The sequence below is a fragment of the Aedes albopictus genome, chromosome 2 (genome assembly GCF_035046485.1).
Source record: "Aedes albopictus strain Foshan chromosome 2, AalbF5, whole genome shotgun sequence".
Classification (NCBI taxonomy): domain Eukaryota; kingdom Metazoa; phylum Arthropoda; class Insecta; order Diptera; family Culicidae; genus Aedes; species Aedes albopictus.
The window spans coordinates 209,243,727-209,265,907 of NC_085137.1; the positions used below are offsets into that span (position 1 = coordinate 209,243,727).

Below are 22,181 nucleotides of genomic sequence, written 5' to 3' on the forward strand. Positions count from 1 at the left end.
GTATTATCACATGAAGATTCACAGAATAAAGTACGTCGCACGGTGTCAAAATTTCGATTATTTTCGAACTTTCATGTACCTCGGATTTTTCTTCATAACATGTCAGAATTTTGGCTATATAGTATAAATGGAAAGTTTGAAAATATTCCATCGGAGAAGTTTTGATTTAGCTAAGTTTTTGACAATTTTCCATACTAAAATTCAATAAATACTGTTTTAGCTCAAAAAACGTCCCATACAAAATGTCTGGAAAAATTGTCGCCGATGGAATATTTTCTAGTCTTCCGTTTATGAATATATAACCCAAACTAATCATTTTTGAAGAAAAATGCGAGGTACATGAAAGTTCGATAATAATCGAGATTTTGACACCGTGCGTCGAAGGCAATCTCACACAACAAAATCAGTCAACAAAATTTGCATGACGAAACAGCAAAACCAATTCCGCGCCAAATCCGCGCGAGAGCCGAATTCTAGGGGCAAATCCGCGAAATCCACGCTGTTGTAACAACCCTGGAATTCAGTGTGCTGGATAAATCTATGAATGTAGGAATGTTGTTCGTTTAGAAATGCATCTTGGCAATTTATTGTGCTCTGCTAGATATATTTTTAAATAATTTACCAGTAGGTTTTTGGAAAACTTCTAAAATAATATAATTTTGTATTTTTTAATCAAACCCATAGAGTTTTTGAAGAATTTGATAATGGAGTTCATTAAATAATTTTCAACCAATAGTCATTCCTGCCAAAAACTTATAAGAAGGAATTTTGGGGTCTTCAGTTAACCTAGCGGTTAAGGCTATGGATCTCCAATCCGGAGACGGCGAGTGCGATTCCCGTTACGGCCGGAAAATTTTCTCGATTCCCTGGGCAGAATGTGTCATTGTACTTGCCTCACAATATAAAATTTCATGCAATGACAGACAAAGAAAGCCCTTCAATTAATAACTGTGGAAGTGCTCAAATGACACCAAGTTGAAGAGAGGCAGACCAAGTCACAGTGGGGATAAAGAAGAAGAACAATTTTGGAATATTTCTCGTAAATTTCAAGCTGGCAGCTTGATGAAAATATAGTTGAAGGTATGTTATTACTGTATAGAATATTTTGTCTGAATTCTTCGAATCCCTGAAGGAAATTTTTACAAAAAAATGTTGGAAACATCTAAGAAAATTCGGGATGAATTTATTTGTTATCCTTAAAAATTCAACAAAGTAAAAATCAACAAAGATTTTCCCATTCCCAGCAATTTTCTGTTCTAAATAAATTCCAACAGGGCCAGGTTGCCAGGGTCAAACTTGGGATGATCTTGAACCTGATTGTAGCATATTGTAAAATATTTTATGCAATTCAGTATCATAATTTCTATTTTATCTAACTCATTTCGGTATTATAATGGTCATTTTTTCCGAACCGGTTCATTATGCAACTGAAATGAGTTGCATAATGAAAAATAGTTGCATAATGTTCATAATGCAACCCATTTCAGTTGCATTATGAACATTATGCAACTCAAATAAGTTGCATTATGAAAAAATCATTGCATAAAATTTTGTATGGAACTCGTTGCAAAACTCGATTTTTTCAGCACTCTTCGTATTTATCCAACTCGGCAAGCCTCGTTGGATAAATGCACGACTCGTGCTGAAAAAATCAACTTTTTGCAACTCGTGACATAAATAACTATTATTTCTTTATTGAAGCTTTATAAAAGCTGGAAATGTAGGAAGGAATTGTGAAAAAAAAACATAAAACTTACCAGCACAATTTCTTCAGAAAGTTCCCCAGCTTGAATGGTTCTCTTCGACGGCTCCGGTAAGATCGTCCGCCGTACGTTCGGCTTATCACCCGGCCACTGCCCGACGAAGGTTCGATTAGTAATTCTGCCTCTGAGTCACTGATTTCAAAGTCACGTAATTCCACATTCATCCCTTCCCCGAACACCAACGAGGCCACTCCCGTGGGACTTTTTTTTTCGGCGGAAATCCACTTGCCCAAGGCCCTTTGTCCCAGCTGCACTTGTCACCAAAGATTTTCTGCACGGATGTTCCGGCTGTCAAAAATTTTCACCACTGCTGCCTGCACCATATGCACTCAGGATTTCCACTCGCAAACCGCAACGCACTTCCTATTTTCTGGGCGGAACTATACTCGACTGCGCTCGCTGTTCGTTGTCATGCTTCGTTGACTTCGTTTCGCGATAAGATTATCGGAGAATTTAGATCACCAACCGCCTATCTCGAACGAGTTTTGTTTTCATTTCTTATCTTCGCGGACACACTTTTCTAGCTGATAAAAATTCGCGATGCAGTTTTCCTGACTGAAACACGATTCCTGGGCACTGCATACACAAACAAACGCGCATTTTTATGCTGCATGGCCCCACCGTTAAATATATGGAGACGCTGATCACCACGCACGGAAAAAATATAGCATTTGAGATTTTGAGGATTTTTAGCATTTTCAGGCGCTTAAAAGAACAAGTTTTAGTTCTTATTGGCAAATGGGTTTTCACATTTATCAATTTACTTTGAAATTGCGCATCTGAATAAAATTCAATATAAAAGTAGCTGGAAACAAATCCACTGAGCAAACAGTTTTTTTTTGAAAAAAAAACACCTCAAGAGAAAAATCTGTTAACGCTGACAACACTGGTCCAGCATCGCGCAGCTGCGAAACGTAAACAACACAGCATAAATTTCTCACGGCCACAACGTTTTGCACAACAAACAAAGTGCAACCCACACAGCGAAATTTTCCGCCTCGCAAGGAAAAACTGGCGACGCTCGGTTACATTCCGTTGCCATCGGTGTCCGCGAACGGTTCGCGTTGCATTTTCGCGTGTGCAAAAGTGTATCTGGCTTGCTGGCTCCCATTGTCATTGACAACTACCTCTGTACTCTGAATAGTGTTCTGGTGTGCTGGCCTTTCCTCCCAGTGGAGTGCAGTGACCTCGAAGTGAACCTAGAGAGAAGAATTCGCGCGCGCGGGATGTTCAACCTTCTCACGTCGAAGAAATCATCCGGAGCCGGGCCACTGCAGGGCTACAAGATCACCAATGTGGACCGGAGCAAGAAGTACGGCGTGGCCGCGGATTCGCTTCGGATGCTGAAAACGAAAGCCTCCGAAAAGTTCAAGGTGAATGACCTAGATAAGGGGTGCGGGAAATAAGGGCTTGCTGGTGTTGTTGTGTGGATAGCATTGCATCCTTATTTGGAACTGAAGTTGCCTTGCTGGTTAGGTTTAGGAGAGACTAGGGCTAATTGAATTCGTATGTTTTGACATAGTAAGCCTAGGGTATAACCAATTCACCATATCGTTCTCATAGGCATCGGAGCTCTACAGTCTTCGAAAAATCTTCCCAGAACTAATTATTGAGAAATTTTATTAGAAATTCTATCAGAAGCTTTGCTTGAGAGTCCATCTGAAATGTCATGGCAAAACAGCAATATCTGCTACATTTTCCGCGGAGTTTCTCTCTTTAGATTTTATACGTGCTATGGCTTCTCTCCAAACTTGGGAACTGTAGTAAGAAGTGGGTCTTCTGTATCCTCTGGGTCTTCTGAGTCTTCTTGGTATGCTAAGTCTTCTGGGTCTCTTGGGTCATCTGAATCTTCTGCGTGTTCTAAATATTCTAGGTCTTCTGGGTCTTCTGGATCTTCTGGGTCTTTCGGATCTTCTGGTTCTTCTAGGTTTTTTGGGTTATTTTGGTCTTCTGGGCCTTCTGGGTCTTCTAGGACTTCTTCATTTTCTTGGTCTTCTGGATCCTCTGGGTTCCCTGGGTCGTCTGGGTCTTCTTGATTGTCTGGGTCATTTGGGTTTTCTGGGTCTACTGGGTCCTCTAGATCTTCTGGGTCTCTGGGTCTTCTGAATTCTCTGGGTCTTCTTCTGGGCATTCTCGGTCTTCTGGGTTTTCTGAGTCTTCTGGGTCCTCTGGGTCCTTTGGGTCTTCTGGGTATTCTGGGCCTTCTGGGTCCTATGGGTCTTCTGGGTATTGTGGGTCTTCTTGGTTTTATTGGTATTCTGGGACTTCTTGATCTTGTAGGTCCTCTGGGTCTTCTTTTTTTTATCTGTATTAACGAGATTTTTAACCCTGGGCTAGTTCATCTCGGGACCCACCCTTTACTTCCCTTCCGAAGGAAGAACCCACATTTTGTGAGTATGTCGGGAGTGGGATTCGATCCCAGGTCCTCGGCGTGATAGTCAAGTGCTCTAACCATCACACTAGGTCCGCTCCACTCTGGGTCTTCTTTGTATTCTAGGAATTCTGGGTATTCTGGATCTTTTGGCTCTTCTTGGTCTTCTGGGTCGTCTGAGTCTTGTGCGGGCTTCTTGGTCTTCTAGGTTTTGGTCTTTTTGATATGCTAAATCTTCTGGGTCTCTTGGGTCTTCTGAATCTTCTGGGTGTTCTAAATATTCTAGATCGTCTGAGTCTTCTGGGGTTTTTGGGTCTTCTGGGACTTCTAGGTTTCTTGGGTCTTCTAGATCTTCTGGGTCTTCTGGGTCGTTTAGGTCTTCTGGATCGTCTGGATCATCTGAGTCTTTTGGATCTTCTGGGTTTTCTGGGTCTTCTAGGTCTTTTGGGCTCTCTGGGTTTTCTGGGCCTTCGGGATCTTCTGGGACTTCTTGGTCTTCTAAGTCTTCTGGGTCCTTTAGGTTTTCTTGGTTCTCTGGGTTCCCTGGGTCTTCAGGGTCGTCTACGTTTTCTGGATCTTATAGGTGATTTGGGTCTTCTGGGTCTTCCTGGTTTTCTGGGTCTTCTGGGTCCTCTAGGTCTTGTGGGTCTTTTGGGTCTTCTGAATTCAATGGGTCTTCTGGGTCTTCTAGGTATTCTGAGTCTTCTGGGTCTTCTAGGTATTCTGAGCCTTCTGGGTCTTCTGAATCTTCTGGGTTCTCTGGGTCTTCTGGATCTTCTTGGTCTTCTAGATTTCGTGGGCCTTCTGGGTCCTATGGGTCTTCTGGGTCTCTGGATCTTCTTGGTCTTATCGGTCTTCTTGATCTTGTAGGTCCTCTGGGTCTTTGTATTCTAGGGATGCTGGGTGTTCTGGATCTTTTGGCTCTTCTGGGTCGTCTGTCTTGTGGGGACTTCTTGGTCTTCTAGGTCTTCTGGGTCTACTGAGTCGTCTGGGTCTTCTGGGTATTCTGGGTCATTTAGGTCTAGTACCTCAAGAAGTACTAACTCCAACATTGTAACCGTAGAGGACCAATGATATAATAATCTTCTAGGTCCTCTGGATCTACTGGATCTTCTGGGTCTTGGTCTTTTAGGTCTTCTGAATCTTCTGGGTCTTGGTTTTCTGCATCTTTTGGGTTCTCTGGGTCCTCTAGGTCTTCTGGATTCTCAGGGTCCTCTGGGTTTTCTGAGTCTGAGTTCTGGGTCCTCTGGAGTCTTCTGGGCCTTCTGGGTCTCTGAAGCTTCTGAGTCTTCTTGATCTTATCTGTCTTCTGGGTCTTGGTCTTGTAGGTCCTCTGGGTCTTCTTTGTATTCTAGGGCTTCTGGATATTCTGGATCTTTTGGATCTTCTTAGTCTTCTGGGTCGTCTGAGTATTGTGGGGCTTTTTGGTCTTCTAGATCTTCTGGGTCTACTGGGTCGTCTAGGTTTTCTGAGTATTCTGGGTCATTTGGGTCTTGTACCTCAAGAAGTACTAACTCCAACATTGTATCCGTAGAGGACCACTGATATAGGGTATGTGTTCCATCATTAATCTCACGCTCCCATATTCATTGTTTTCATCCTATTCGAAAACAAGCGATTACGGCACCGATTGATTCCGTTCTTTTTATTTTCATGGGTGCTCACTTCTAACAAAAAATACAAAAATAAGAAACAAAACAAACAGCGCTTCAATCCTTTGTTTTTCGTAGGATGAAAATGGGAGCCACATGCTTAAGAAGGGAATCTAATAATCTTCTGGGTCCTCTGGATCTTCTATGTCTTTTGGTTCTCCGGGTCATTTGGGTCTTGCTTTTCTGGTTCTTCTGGGTTCTCTAGGTCTTCTAGGTCTTCTGGGTCTTCTGAATTCTCAGGGTCTTCTCGGTCTTCTGGGTCTCATGAGTCTTCTGGGTATTCTGGGTCTTCTGGATCTTCTGGGTCTTCTGGGCCTCTGGGTCTCTGCGTCTTCTGAGTCTTCTTGTTCTTGTAGGTCCTCTGGACCTTCTTTGTGTTTTAGGGCTTCTGGATATACTGGATTTTTTTAATCTTCTTGGTCTTCTGGGTCGTCTGAGTCTTATGGGGGCTTCTTTGTCTTCTGGGTCATCTGGGTCATTTGGGTCTTGTACCTCAAGAAGTACTAACTCCAACATTGAGGTCTTGTACCTCAAGAAGTACTAACTCGAACCATAGAGGACCACTGACATAATAATCTTCTGGATCTTCAGGGTCTTCTAGGTCTTCTGGATCTTCGGGGTCATTTGGGTCTTCTGGGTCTTGCTTTTCTGGGTCTTCTGGGTTCTCTGGGTCCTCTAGGTCTTCTCGGTCTTCTGGGTCTCATGAGTCTTCTGGGTCTTCTGAGGTCCTCTGGGTCTTCTGAGTCTTCTGAATCTTCTGTGTCTTCTGGGTCTTCTGGGCCTCTGGGTCTTCTGGGTCTCTGCGTCTTCTGAGTTTTCTTGGTCTTCTGGGTTCTCTTGGTCTTGTATGTCCTCTGGGTCTTCTTTGTATTCTAGGGCTTCTGGGTATCTTGGATTTTTGAATCTTCTTGGTCTTCTGGGTCGTCTGAGTTGGGTCTTGTACCTCATGAAGTACTAACTTCAACATTGAGGTCTTGTACCTCAAGAAGTACTAACTCGAACCATAGAGGACCACTGACATAATAATCTTCTGGATCTTCAGGGTCTTCTAGGTCTTCTGGATCTTCTGGGTCATTGGGGTCTTTTGGGTCTCCTTGTTTTTCTGGGTCTTCTGGGTCCTCTAGGTCTGCTGGGTATTCTGGGTCATTTAAGTCTTGTACCTCAAGAAGTACTAACTCCAACATTGTATCCGTAGAGGACCACTGACATAATAATCTTCTGGATCTTCAGGGTCTTCTAAGGTCTTCTGGATCTTCTGGGTCATTGGGGTCTTCTGGGTCTTCTTGTTTTTCTGGGTCTTCTGGGTCCTCTAGGTCTGCTGGGTATTCTGGGTCATTTAAGTCTTGTACCTCAAGAAGTACTAACTCCAACATTGTATCCGTAGAGGACCACTCATATAATACATAAACATCCTGTAAATGGTGGTGCGCTGTCGTGATTCTACAAAGTGACGTAAGCGCCATTCCAATTCCCGACGTCTTTTGCTACTCATCTGGTGAAATAATAACTCTGTGGTATGCCTGCTATATTAGGATGCAAGATCTAGTTGTAGTCTTACATCTTTGAAAGAATTTCGTTTGAGGATTGCGCTAAGAATTCTATCTGGAGATTTAAGATTTCATCAGAATTTCCTTTTGAAATTCATCCAGGAGTTCCTACAAGAAGATCTGTTTAAGAATCCCTTCTTGACTCCTCCAGGACTTCCTCTAAGAGTGATTTCTGGGAAATACTCCAAAGGGAATTACTGGATTCTACCTCAAGGAATCTCCATCTGTTATTGAGGAATCCGCAGATGGAACTCCCTAAGAAACTACCCAAGCGAAATTCCTGGGGTATCCTCAAAAGGATCTCCTGGAAAAATCCTCAGGAAGAACTTCTAGAATAATTCCTGCAGGTATCGCTAGAATGAACTCCTTGAGGAATCTCCAGAAGAGACTTTTGGAATAATCCACGGAAGAAACTCCTGAATTCCCAAGGAAAAATTCCTGGAAGATGGATCTCCTGGAGGAACACCTACAGGGAACTCCTGTGGAAATCTTCAAAAGAAACTCCAGGGAAATTCCCTTGCGAAACTCTTGGAAAATTATGGCCTTCGTGGCGCCAGCTGTTTGTGCGTATATTGTTAGCCACGGAACCCACGTCCCACTCCAGTCGGAGAAAACTTTTCGTGGAACGAAAAATTCTTTATGGTGCAACTGAGTGTCGTTTAAGTTGTCCATTGTCTAGTGTAAAGCTTTCAGACGCTTTGCAGAGTGTGCAAACTTTTCCGCAACCGTCAACCAACAGCAAAGCATACGCTTGACATTTCCGATGTTTTGTCATTGTTGAGACTGCTGTTTTCCTGTTGGATTATGCGTGCGGTAGAATTTTCACGCTTGGCAAAGCGTGCACGGAAAGGTTATAAGTAAGTCTGTACAGCCTCTGGCTTAAGACGGTGTGTAGTGTCTTAAAAAATCTTCAAAAAGTACGCCTGTATGAATCTCCAGAGCTTCTGGACGATTTTCTTGATGGAACTTCTGGAGAAACCATCAGAAGGAACTCCTGAAGGAATTCCCAGGATCAACTCCTTGAATAACTTTTGCAGTTACCGCTAGAATGAACTTTTGGAGGAATCCCAAAGGGGACTCTTAGAGGAATTCCGAGATGGAACTCCTGGAGGAATCTCAAGAAAGAACTCTTGGGAGAATCTCCAGAAGTTACTCCTGAAGGAATCCCACAGAGAGAACCTTTGGAGGAATTTGCAGAGGAAACCCCTGGAGGAATCTCCAGAGGAGACTCAAAGATAAATCTCCAGAAGGAACTCATATGAGACATCGATAGAAGGAAGTCTGGAATCCCTGGGTATTCCCAGGAAGGATACTCTTGGAGATATCTCCAGAATGAAGTTCAGGAGGAATCCCCAGGAAGAACTCTTGTAAGAACTCTAGAAAAATTTCTTAAGGTGAAACGGGACGCCCTGTTATTTTGCCTATCTTGCCTCTCTTTCTAACAATTTGCCTCGCGATTTTGAAGATGGTAATCTCGAGTTCTACCGCACTGAAGATGCTGAAAATCAATCAGCATATGCACTGCAAGTGAGCATACACAGTGATAGGTTTTTGTTGCAAAATATGAAGTAGAATCTGAGATTACCATCTTAGTAGCAACAGAGCAATGGCGGATATTTCTCCGACCGTCCCGTCCGCCCTTAAAGGAACACCTGGAGCAACCTACATACAGAACTCCTGGACAATTTTTCAGAGGTAACTTCTAGCAGAATCTCCAGAAGGAACTCCTGAAAGAATTTCCCCGGGAGTTAACATGTTTTTTTTTGTAAACTCTTCAGAAATCTCTTGTAGAGAAACCTCTAGCAGTTTCTTCTAGAGAATCCTCCAGTACATAGTTTCACCCGTGCTATCTCTGGCAGTTTCCATCAGGCGCTGTCCATAAACTACGTAGACTTTTTTTCGACCATCTCAGACCCATCCCCCTCCCCCTCGTAGACTTTTGTTCATACAAAATTATCGAAATTTGTATGAAGCGTAGACTTTGGCCAGAACCCCCCCCCCTCCCCCCTAAGAGTCTACGTAGTTTATGGACAGGCCCTCACCAATACCAGTCCTCTAACAATTCCTTCGGAAAATCCTCCAACTTTTCATACCAAGGAATCCTTCAGCATTCCTGACAGAGTTATAGCAATCTTTCCCGAAAAATCCTCCAGCAGTTCCATTCGAAAGTATGCAGTCAATTTATACAGCCACCGATTGCTTCTGGGAAATCCTCCTGCAATATGCTCAGAATTCTTCAGCAATTCCTTCTGAAAAATGTAGACAAGTAGTTATCCCTACTGAGGAATTCTCCGCCAATTCCTCTCGAGGAAAATTTGTTGTTTTCATCATGGAATGAACTAATCAGATTCATAACAATTGATTACGTTCGACTCGTGCTTACTTTTGCAACTCATTTTATAAATAACTAATGTAATATCATCTGTTCTCTAAGCCTATCGTTTTAACTCAAGACTTGTAGACATGCTGGGTTCCTATACTGGATATTGACCATCGATGATTTGAGAAAATCCTACAAGAACGATACATAATTACATAGGCAAAGTATATTTCCCCGATGCACTCTTTAATAGCTTCGTTCGATCAGAGAGCACTTGGGAAGGGCATTCCTATATAAGGACACAAGTGCGATACCTACTAGTAATTGTAACCGGAGCCTGAGAAAAATCTGCCCGCGCGTTTCGAGGTCAACGTTTGAGCGCAAGTGCACAAATTTGTTGTAATTGTTGTTGTTGCAATTGCTCGATTGCAAGTGCACCTGCATCTGTTATATATAGGTAGAAGAGAAACAAGCGTGCATTGATAGATACAGCAGACCCAACCGGATATAGAGTAGCGACACAAAAGGACATATACATAGCACGAAGGCCAATGACATTGACCCGGTTGATTGTACTCTGGGGGTATGTTTGTGTGTGTGTAGTTTATCTTACATTATGTATTTCAGTGATTGTTCTTTTTTTGCTTCCCCGGTTTACGTTGTCATGAACAATCTGATGATTGACCTAGTTTCGATTAATCAATTAACTGTATGGTTGAACATGTAACTGTTTCGCCTCATTTTTTAATGAGTTTCATTTGACATGGTTTTATATTCTTCGACACTACTTGTATTATGAAATATGAGCACGAACTTTGGACATATTTAGAAAGAATTTCAACTGTTTATTTATGTAGAAAGAAGAAGCTCTAGAGATCATGTTTAGTATTATTCAGTTGATTTTGTACGAATATCATTGAGATGTGAAGTAGCTAGTTTTGACTTGAAATATCCGGTTATATGTTCACCGGCCCTCTTAACTCAAAGTTCAAAAATTAAATGAATAGTTCATTACCATAAACCTTGTGCGCTTTAAAATGGACTCTTGTAAATTATAATGTTGATGTTATGTCATGGACATTTTTACAAAAATAGTAAATTCGGTCTTATCGATCAAGTAAAAACTTAAAATAAAGCCACCAAGGAAAACAAAAAGCTCATATGCGCATGCAACAGACTTTTAATTGAAACTATATCTCATTTCCCCAACCGTTTCCGTTCATTTTCAGCTGCAAAACTGTCGCGTCTATCTGGCAAGCGAAGGCGTCGAGGTGTTGGATGAGGACTATTTTCGTACCCTTCCGGCCCAGGTCCTGTTCGTGGTCGCAGAGAAGGACGTTATCGTAAAAACGGGTAAGTACCAGCAGTACCTTCTATCACTTATATAAAGCTGCAGCTTATTTTCTCTAAATGGCATTTGCACATAACTGAATGTGTAGGTATCGCTGTCTACGAACCCAAGTGCGAAATGTGTGACATTGACCTAATTCTGCCAAACTATTCCTTTTCCCCCATTCCCGGTGGCAGATTTCCAGCTTATGTATGACGCAATCAAGTCCACCCATAGCGAACTGCTGCAGGCTGGCTCGCTGGTCCAGGAGTTCGTCAGCAACAACCAAAGCGAGATAGCTAAACTGCTGCACAATGCCCAGCGCTCGCAGGACGAGCAAACGCTGAAGAGCCACCGAAGTGATCACGCGGAATGGTTTGAAGGTTTGCGAAAAATGTGTATACTAATGCACGCACATGGTGGTTGGTAATGGTTTTAACAGGGGTAACATGTGTAACCTAATTTGGTATTGTCTTGGTTGTAGATGTAAAAATGCACTAATTGTTTGTAAAGGGACAAAACAATATTTTAAACGGTTTAACCCTTTGGTGCTGGAATTGTTCCAAGCGTTATTATAGAGTTTTTTCTACGTTTATCTGTAGTTTTGGAGTTCAACAGTATAAAAAGGGTAGCACATGATGCAGAATATTTTTTTCTGGATATCCTATGCCATCGAAACTGTTCTTGTGTTTAGATCCTGAAGTCTGTGATTATAAATCTGAGTACTCTTGAACGCTTTTAACTCTTGCTTGAGTTGAAAGAAATTTAAGACGACCTTATGGAAATGTTGATTAAAACCAGCGAAAATTAAAGACGTCTTCGTGGATTTTATCGGAAGCCATGTTGAGACAACTCATGAGTAATGCTCTCGTGACTTTGAATGATAATTTAAAAATTCTCCTATTGCATTATTATCGAAGCGCGTTGCAATTTTTGGAATTATCTTGCAACATATAGGGTAGCAAACCACTTGGGCAGCGGTCGGTATTTTGGACACTATTCGCTATAACTCAGTCTATTCCAAACCAATTGACTTGACATTTTGTTCACGGTTACATACTATACGTATCTCATCGCGTTCCAAAAATTGTGTCAATTGGTTCAGAATTGGCTGAGTTATAGCAGAAAAGTGCCCAAAATAGGACCCCTGCCGAGATGATTCAACTTCCCTATACGATGAATTTCGCTTGGCAGTTGACAAACTTGTTCCCCTACGGAAATATTTCCATTTTGTGTTAGAAATTAATCCCGATTATAAAGTTGTAACATTGATTTTTATGAAGCTTTTTCCTGACTTAATTTAACTTTTTCTTCAACATATAAACTGCAGTAGGATTAAAAGCTATCATTTTTTGTCGTTTCATGGTGCACTCGAAGAGCTCTACAAGGAGATACCATTCCAGGGTGTCTACTACCTGGAAAAACCTGGAAAACCGGGAACCCTCAGGGAATTTTATTTAACAGGGAAAAACCTGGAATACTCAGGGAATATCTTGAGAACTCAGGGAAATTTCACGCCGATAAAAAAAAATAAATAAAAACCTGGTAGTAATCCATATAGAAATTTCGATACCAAGAAATTTCGGTACAAGGATTTTTTTTCCAGAAATTCCGTCAGGGTTTCTTTCTGGAACATCTTTAGAATTACCTCCTGGAATGTCTCTCAGGATTTCTTCCAAAATTCCTTCCGCATTTTTGACGCTATTTTTCTTGGTATTCCATTTTGTTTTTTTTTCGGAAAGGTATACTTCCGGATTCCTTCCAGGATTCCTGAATTCCAACCGATTTCTCCTGGAGTTTTTCTCGGGCATGCTATTTCTTTCCGGAGGTCCTCCAGTGTTTTGCTCAAAGAAATATTCGTAGGATTTCTACCAGAATTTGTCCCGAATACTCTAGAAGAATTTCTGTCGGGATAAATCGTTGAATTTCTTTCGGCATTCCTCATGGAAATTTTACACGATTTCTTCCGGTGTTCCTCTTGGGACTTCCCCAGAAGATCTTCCCAGAATTTCTTTCGGAGTTTCTAAAGGAGCTATTCCTGTGGTTTCTACTACAGTTCCTCCAAGGGTTTCTGAAGGAGTTTTCACGAATTTACTGCAAGAATTCCTCAAGAGATTTCTTTCATTTTTTTTCCTGTGATATCTTCAAATAATTGCTTTGGGCTTTTTTCGAGATGTTCTTCCTGGTCTCCTTCAGGAATTTCTTAATAGTTTTCGCGAGGTTTACTTTGATGTTTTACCTGAGATTCCTCTCGGAGTATCTCCTGGAACTTCTCTCAGATGATTCCTTCCGATGTAGGTAATGAGATGCTTCTCAGATTTCATCTGAATTTACCCTGGACTTCCTTCTAAGATTTTTTTTCTAGAGCGCCTTCTGGGATTTTCACAGGAGTTATTGCTCATTGAATTCTTCTCTTGCATTCTTTCAGAGCCAGGCTGTTCCTTGTAGTTGTACCAGATTTCTGGCAGTGATCCACCTGAGATTTTTTTTACAGATATTCTCTGCATTATTCCCAAATTTCTTCCAGTAATCTTTACCAGAAATTATTCCGAGATTCTGGATACTGCTTTAGAGATTTCTCCGAAAATTATTGCAGGGATTCTTCTACGGGTTTTCCTCAGAATGTCTCCTCAGATAACTTACGAAATACCTTAAAGGAAGTTCCTGGAGAAATATTCGAGGGAATTCAAATAAAATCTTGCGAAAAACTCCGCAAAATATTGTTGAAGAAATCTCGACAGGAATTTCAGGAGAAACCGGAGATAAAATGAGACATCTTGAAAAAAGTTCTAGCAGGGTTGTTACAACAGCGCGGTTTTCGCGAATTTCGCGGATTTCGCGATTTTCGCGAATTTGGCGCGGATTTTCCCCTAGAATACGGCCCTCGCGCGGATTTGGCGCGGAATTGGTTTTGCTGTTCCGTCATGCAAATTTTGTTGAATTTTGAACATGATTTTAGTCTAATTTGCATCATAGTTTTTCGTGTGAGATTGCCTTCTCTTTATCTACCAACCACGAATCCCCTCGACGAACTTTGTTCTGTGAATCTTGCATATGAAAATACTAAGAGTTGTAAGTGCTTGAAATAACTTTTATTCCCGTTGATATGAATCCTAGAGCCTAGAAATTGATCTAGAAAGCTTTGAACTGAACCAGCTTAGTTACATTACGTCTATGTAGTTTATTGTCGTAGCAATAAACTTTATTTTTAATACTTAGTTTTTACAACATATTTAAGTAAAACACGCTAGCACTTTGTCACCTTTATAAATGATGACAATAAAATATAATATCTATTGGATTTACAGGGATGAACTAAACTTTGAGCTGTATCCCAAATACTTCTTAGAAATTCTATAACAAAATCCAGAAAAACATCAAGGATCTTCTTCAGGGTGTATCTCCGGAATTCCTTTAAGCATCTTTTCTGATATTGTTCCTAAGATCTTTGTGAATGAAATTTGATCTTGTTTTTTTTGGTGAATGCTTTGAAAGTTCTCGTAATTTGTTTGTAATGCCTGGAAATTTTCTATAAAAAATCCTGTAAAAATTTCGAAAGGAAAAGAAAATTGTCGTAGAGTTTCTGACAAAACTATAATAATTATTAGTTCTAAAGTGGTACACGCTGGCTGTAGTGTATAACAAGCGCACATGGCATTGGAACTGAGGGGACAAATGAGCTGTAGTTACGCACATGAATATGGTACGATTGATCTTTTTAGTACAAGTTTCTCAAATAGAATATAAAATTTGATTCTAGGAAATTCATTACAAATATTAGGAATCCATGGCTGGAGTAATCCATCAATCAGAAGCAACTAGAATATATTTAACGTTGAAATTTTCAGAGTGATCCACCGCATATTTCTAGAGCCATTTTTTAATAGAAATCCTTAGATCATTTTAGAAAAACTATCGAGGCATCATGAAGGAAATTTTAAAAAATGCATGTAAATCACTGTGAGAATTAATGGTGAAAACTTTGGAGAATAGCCCTGGGGAATTTTTGAAGGAATTCACAAATAAATAACTGGAGAAATACCTGGAATTATAAAAAAACCTAAAGGTAGAAAATAAAAAAAAATGCATCATTGTCTTTCGGGAATTTTCCCAGAGTTTAATCCAATAGTTGTTGTAGGGATTTTTACCCTTCTTACACCCATAAGAAGGGTATAAATATTGCTCGAAAAACCGACTTTCGATCCGAGGCCCGGAGGGCCGAGTCTCATATACCAATGAACTCAGCTCGACGAACTGAGCAAATGTCTGTATGTGTGTGTGTGTGTATGTGTGTATGTGTGTGTGTGTATGTGCGTTACAAAAAAAAGTCACGCACGTTTCTCAGCCGTCTGTCAACCGATTTGAGTTCTCTTGGAAGCAAATGAAAGCTACTACATCCTAGTAGAACGCTATTGAATTTTTTTTCGATTGGACGTTTGGTTACCGAGATATCTCTCGAAGAGTACTTATGAGTCATACTTCTAAACTCTTTAAGATTTTTCACCAAGTGTATCATAATAAATATTTCGGCCGTTTGTCAATCGATTTAAGTTCTCTTGCCACCAAATGAAAGCTACAGCATCCTAGTAGATCACCCAGAAATTTTATTTCGATTGGACATTTGGTTACAGAGATATCTTTCGAAGAGTACTTAGGATTTATACAACTAAACTTTTTGAGATTTTTGATCAATTGTATAATAATAAATATCTTGTATAATAATAAATATCGTCTGTCAACCGATTTCGGTTACCCTGGCACCAAATGAAAGCTACAACATTCTAGTAGAACCCTATACAATTTCATTAGGATTGGACATTTGATTACCGAGATATCTTTCAAAGAGTACTTGGGAGTAATACAGGTTAACTTTTTGAAAGATTTTGGACCAAGGGTACCATAATAAATATCTCAGCCATCTGTCAACCGATTTGGGTTTTCTAAGCACCAAATGAAAGCTACAATATCCTTCTTGTATAAGATCCTGAAATTTTATTTCGATTCGACATTTGATTACTGAGATATCTTACGAAGAGTATTTCAATAAATTCTTTTTACCCTTCTTACACCCATAAGAAGGGTATAAATATCGCTCGAAAAACCGACTTTCGATCCGAGGCCCGGAGGGCCGAGTCTCATATACCAATGAACTCAGTTCGACGAACTGAGCAAATGTCTGTATGTGTGTGTGTGTATGTGTGTATGTGTGTGTGTGTGTGTGTATGTGCGTTACAAAAAAAGTCACGCACGTTTCTCAGCCGTCTGTCAACCGATTTGAGTTCTCTTGGAAGCAAATGAAAGCTACTACATCCTAGTAGAACGCTATTGAATTTTTTTTCGATTGGGCGTTTGGTTACCGAGATATCACTCGAAGAGTACTTATGAGTCATACATCTAAACTTTTTAAGATTTTTGACCAAGTTTATCATAATAAATATTTCGGCCGTTTGTCAATCGATTTGTATTCTCTTGGCACCAAATGAAAGCTACATCATCCTAGTAGATCGCCCAAAAATTTTATTTCGATTTGTTATTTGGTTACCGAGATATCTTTCGAAGAGTACTTTGAAGTAATATAGATTAGCTTTTTGAGAGATTTTTGACATTTAGCATGTTGATGAATATCTCAGCCGTCTGTCAACCGATTTGAGTTCTCTTGGCAGCAAATGAAAGCTCGTAGTAGAACGCTCTGAAATTTTATTTCGATTGGACATTTGGTTACCGAGATATCTTTCGAAGAGTTCTTAGAAGTTATACAACTAAACTTTTTGAGACTTTTAACAAAGTGTATTATACTAAATATCTCAGCCGTGTGTCAATCGATTTTTGTTCTCTTGGCACCAAATGAAAACTACAACATCCTAGTCGATTGCTCAGAAATTTTATTAGGATTAGACATTTGGTTACAGAGATATCTTTCGAAGTGTACTTAGGATTTATTCAACTAAACTTTTGGAGATTTTTGACCAAGTGTATCATAATAAATATCTCAACCATCTGTCAACCGATTTCGGTTCTCCTGGCACCGAATGAAAGCTATAACATCCTAGTAGAACCCTGTACAATTTTATTAGGAGTGGACATTTGGTTTTCGAGATATCTTTCAAAGAGTACTTGTGAGTAATACAGGTTAACCTTTTGAGAGATTTTTGACCAAGTGTATCACAATAAATATCTCAGCCGTCTGTCAACCGATTTGGGTTCTCTTAGCACCAAATGAAAGCTACAGTATCCTTGTAAAAGGCTCTGAAATTTTATTTGGATTGGACATTTGGTTACTGAGATATCTTTCGAAAAGTATTTCAATAAATTCCTTTTTTATTATTATATTCGTTTGTTATCTTGCATGAGCTTTTGACCAGTCTATGGGAAATTATTGTTCAATCAATAATGCTGACCTCATATAAAGTGTATACTAGCAGGTTATTGTTTTCAATAAAATTATAAATAACAAATTACAAATAAACAGGAATTCTATGAAAACTAACAATATGTTAAATGAAAGCTTTGAATTTATGTATTGTGGGAAAAATGCAAGAACTGGACAGCCAAAATAACTAGCTAATTTCAAAACTTATTAGCATAGTAGATATATCATTTTTGTCCTTTTTACACCATAACCATGAATATCAAGTACTTCGGAGCTAATTTATTCGACTGATTAAGAGATGTTAGACAAAGTCTATCTCGCTGATTTGCTTATCCATTTGTTAATCGATTCAAGATCTTTTGGCAGTTAACAAAAGATACAATATTCCAGAATATGTAAACCAATTTTTTTTTTGAATTTCATTCAAGATTCTAGAAGGTGTCTGGCATTTCTGGTAGTTTAGTCCATGGTCCATGATGCTATTTTGGAAACCAATCCACTAGATGCCAAATCCACAATATTTTCTAGAACTTTTGGTCCATCACACAAAATAAATATGTTAAATACAAATAATACAACAATAGTTTTAATAAGTGTAAGAAGGGTTCTGTTCACCATAGGTGGATTAAATCGGGTTTTTAATAGTATAACTGCGGAGGAAGGTATTTACTCTTTGTACAGGCATCTCCCCATGTGTTCCTCTTGGAATTTCTTCAGTATTCTCTTAAAACGCTCTCCATAAACTACGTAGACTCAATTTTGACCATTTCAAAACTACGCTCATAGACTTTGTTCATACAAAATTTTCGAAATAAGTATGAAGCTAAGATATTGACCAAACCACCCTTCACCCCCTAAAAGTCTACATAGTTCATGGACGGGCTCTAAAGTATTCTCCCTGGAGAATACTTATCGAAAGTTTATGTTTCTTTCTAGAAAGTCTCACTGGGATTCTCCAGATATTACTCAAAAATCTCAAAATTAATTTCTAAGAATTACCCTCACAGCCGGAGAATGTCGGGAATGCGTGCATTATGGTAGAAGCAGTTTAACTTTGGCTGTCTGCTCTTCAACAAGCTGAGATAGCCGAGAGAGCTCGGGCATGCTACTCACACGTCACACCCCAAGAATCTGAGTTCAATTCTCGCTCGGAGCTCAAATTTACTTTATATTTTCTAAGTCTAGCTGATCAGTCTGTGCGGCATTCAGCCGAAGATGTTGTCAAAAAAATAAATAAATAAATAAATATCTGCAATGTAATTTTAAGATCGTACAAAAATTTGCATCATATATGACGGGGTCCTTTTGTTACATTCGATCCGTCATAATTTTACAGTTTTTTTTTCGAACTGTGCATATTTAATATACACGTAATGAAACTTCACTTTCGCACTCTCGCGGATTTGGCGCGAATTCAATTTCACAATCGCGCGGATTTGGCGCGGATTTTAATTCTTCTCGCGTGGATTTGGCGCGGATTTTTTTCCAGGCTTCTCGTAACAACCCTGTAATAGTAATCCCGAGAAGAAATATTAAGGACATCCAAGGAGGAATTCTGAACACCTCATGGAATCCTGAAAGTATCTACGGTCTAAGTTCCGCGAGAAAACAAGAGAAATATCTGAAAACTATCGGTAAAAATCCCGATACAAACTATTGGATAGCTATCCCGGAAAACCACTGAAAAAGACACGGACACTGGCTTCAGCCGTCGGCTGTACCGATTGAACGATACTTAACACGGAGTGGCTACGGATAAGAAGCTATTTTCGTGAAAAATTTCATCGCTCGGAGCGGGAATCGAACCCTCATCCATCCGGACTCTAATCGCATGGCTACGAGGCTCAACCAATGACATTCTTGAAGAAATATTGAATAGTTTTGGATGGATCTTCAGGAGGAATCCAGCGAGAATCTCTGGAAGTATGTCGGAAAACTTTTGAAAGTAATATCGGGACGTACTCAAACAGATATGTCGTGAAAGATTCTTGCGGAAAGCCAGGCAGTTACTTTGTAAGAAGTTCCAGGAATTACGCTCAGAAATCTTGAAAGATTTCTGAAGAGCAGGGGAACTTACGTATTTTCGGCATTTTGTTCTCTTTGTTATGGTTTTTTTTTTAAACCTAGGTTTCAGCTGTTGAATTCAGAGCTGGCATCAAATCCTTCCCAACCAAGCTGAATATGATCAAGTTTCAGGCAATTTGGCCAACATATAAATCCCTTATGACGAAGAGAACCAACCTGCCGATGATACCCTAAGTCACCCTTTATATTATTTTTAGAAAATTTGCGTTATTTTTTTGATTTATAAACTTTTAAAATTTCATCTGGAAAAACCTGGAAAACTCAGGGAATTTCATTTTGAGTTTTGAGTAGACACCCTAATTCGCCTAGAGGACAACTTGTGAAGTACATACAACAGGTTTAAAGAGAATTTTATAATCAGCTCTTCAGGACTATCTTTGAATGTGCCTCTTTCATCTTAGGCATTGTACACAAATTACGTAACGCTATAGGGGGAGGGGGGAGTCTAGCTTAGCGTTACAAGCAATACAAAATATTTTTGGTTTCCATACAAAAAGCGTTACAAGGGGGAGGGGGGGAGTCTGAAATCGCCGATTTTAGCGTTACGTAATTTGTGTACCATGCCTTATGGCGGGTTTATTATTGTATTGACGTCGTTATGCAGAGTTATTTGGTTTCTGCTTGGTTTTAAAGAATGGTGTTGAAAAATTCCTCAAAAGCATTAAATATTTATTTTGTTACTTAGGTTACTCTTTATCCCGACTGGTAACATAACATAATTACATGTCTCGAAAATTGTTGTTGCAGACAAAACGGAATGCAAAAATCGACGTGTTAAATGATAGATCTTCAGCAGCGTTGCAGTGTTTGCCGACTCGAAGTTACCGCACGAAAATCGCAATGCAAGGCTTCAAAATTTCCAAGATCGTGGTTAACGATCTTTATCCTATTCTGTTCAAGTTGGGAGAAATAGTTACTTATGTCGCATGGGGTGGATTGTCGCAACCAATTAAAATTGCGACATTGTCATTATTGTTGCGTTGATGGTTGAATTTTGATTCAGTGGTGATGGTACAAATTTTTCAAATGGAGGAGAACGTGCCTCTGGAGCCGACCTACTGATACCTGATACACCCAGTCATATATACTTTCAACTAATTGTGCATTTTTACTGATTCCGCTCTATCACGGTGTAGAAATTATAATTAACCATTTCTAGATCTAGATCTAAGCATAGTCGATCAAGTAACAGTGTCTTGACAATTTGTTTAAGTCCCAAATGGAAGGCAAAGTGTACAATATTTTGCAATTTATCCTACTGCTGTTGACTTCTATTATAGTGATCTGTTGACATTTTTAGATTTTTACATTTTTGTATTTGATAGACGATTGGATAAGAGCAGGATACAGCAACTTCGACCAAGTTCAATCTCCCTCATTCAACAGGACTTAAAATTGAGTGATTTAACAAAGATTGTATTGTATCTCACACAATATTATACCGTTTTAACCTTGCAATTTTATCAAAGACTATTAATGTTAATTTAGTTGATTATCACTAATCTCAAATTTCAGCAACATGATAGCACCGCGAACTTATTCTTCAAAATACTAATACATCAGTAAAATGCACTTCCTTCACTTTAAGGAATCGATGAAAAGTCCGGTCAAACCAAGGAGGAGGTCATGCAGCGTCGCGGCCAGGACCGCATCCGAGGTTATTTCTACAAAACAAAAGACGAACTAACCAAATGCGCCATCTACCGACAGAACAAGATGGCCAAGGAGCTTATCGACGAAATGCTGGAACTGTTTCGTCAACTGTTGAGCGGTTTCGACTATTTTAGCTGTATATTTGACCGTAGCCACGCGCGGCGATTAGCGCAAGGCGCCGTTCCCAATTTGGTCCTTACCACCGATGAGCACCGGCAAAATCAAGGCGACGGAGATGAGGTCGACGCGTCAAGGATCATGCCAAAGAAAATGAAGCTGGCAATCGAACGGTCGCTTCAGACCGATGGCAATGCAATGGAAAAGTACCGGGTGGCTCTTTGCAATGCCAGGGGAGATTTCAGCTGCATGGGTCTGTGGAACGAGAAGACATGCAAGTACGAGGCGCACATTATCAATCCGTACGTCAGTCGGGAGAATATGATACTGTTTCAAGTGTGGAATTTGGACCACCAGGTGGAAATTCGTCGCACGGTTTTGCCATCTATTGTGGAAAACATGAAACGTGTCATCGAAAACGAGGCAGATGCAATCTGTAAAATACATAACCGTAGGGGTAAGAAACTTTCTGTGATAACTTATTTTATCGAGCTCTTTACGCTTGGGAACCTCAAGTTGGTTCATATTGTTTGCCACGACAAAAGTATCCATGATATGATCTCCAAGGGTAGCATTATCTGTGACAAATGTGCAGAGTACAAGTATATTAAGGAATTCCAAAACAAAATACGCTTCAATAAAAACGGTTTAAAGTATGGGCGCGGGATGGATTCAGGTGGAGAATATGAGAAAGCCATGAGGAGTTAAAGCACATTAGATAGTAGGCTTATGCTGTGGTAATATACATATCGTTGTGGGTGTTTGCGAACAGAGTTGAGCCTATCCTTGTTTTAACTCATACTGATAATGACATAACAACGATTTTTTTTTTGTCTGTGACAAAACAAAAGCCAACATTTGTGGCGTTTTTTTCAACTCTTGAATTATTATGATCCCAAAGTCAAAACTGTTTGATGCTATGCTTAAAAACCTCTAAACGCAGATGTACGATATTTATCACAATCTGTTGAAG

General features: G+C 39.8%; 2 protein-coding genes and 1 long non-coding RNA gene across 3 annotated transcripts in view; 2 read left to right on the forward strand and 1 right to left on the reverse strand.

The window, feature by feature from the left end:
- The window catches only part of LOC109621964 (probable phospholipid-transporting ATPase IIA), a 29,268-nt gene extending 26,917 nt beyond the window's left edge, over positions 1-2,351 (reverse strand). The window contains exon 1 of the mRNA XM_020076167.3: positions 1,758-2,351. Within this exon, the coding sequence (XP_019931726.1) occupies positions 1,758-1,927 (170 nt within the window). The 5' untranslated portion in view covers positions 1,928-2,351. The remainder of the gene's footprint in view (positions 1-1,757) is intronic.
- The window catches only part of LOC134287899 (uncharacterized), a 327,459-nt gene that overhangs the window by 149,581 nt on the left and 155,697 nt on the right, over positions 1-22,181 (forward strand). The window lies entirely within an intron of this gene.
- Positions 2,664-21,958, forward strand: LOC109621974 (DNA fragmentation factor subunit beta). Its single transcript, XM_029874186.2, has 4 exons — positions 2,664-3,136; positions 10,883-11,006; positions 11,181-11,366; positions 21,027-21,958. Exons 1-4 carry the CDS (start codon positions 2,990-2,992, stop codon positions 21,914-21,916), a joined length of 1,347 nt encoding a protein of 448 aa, XP_029730046.2. The 5' UTR covers positions 2,664-2,989; the 3' UTR covers positions 21,917-21,958.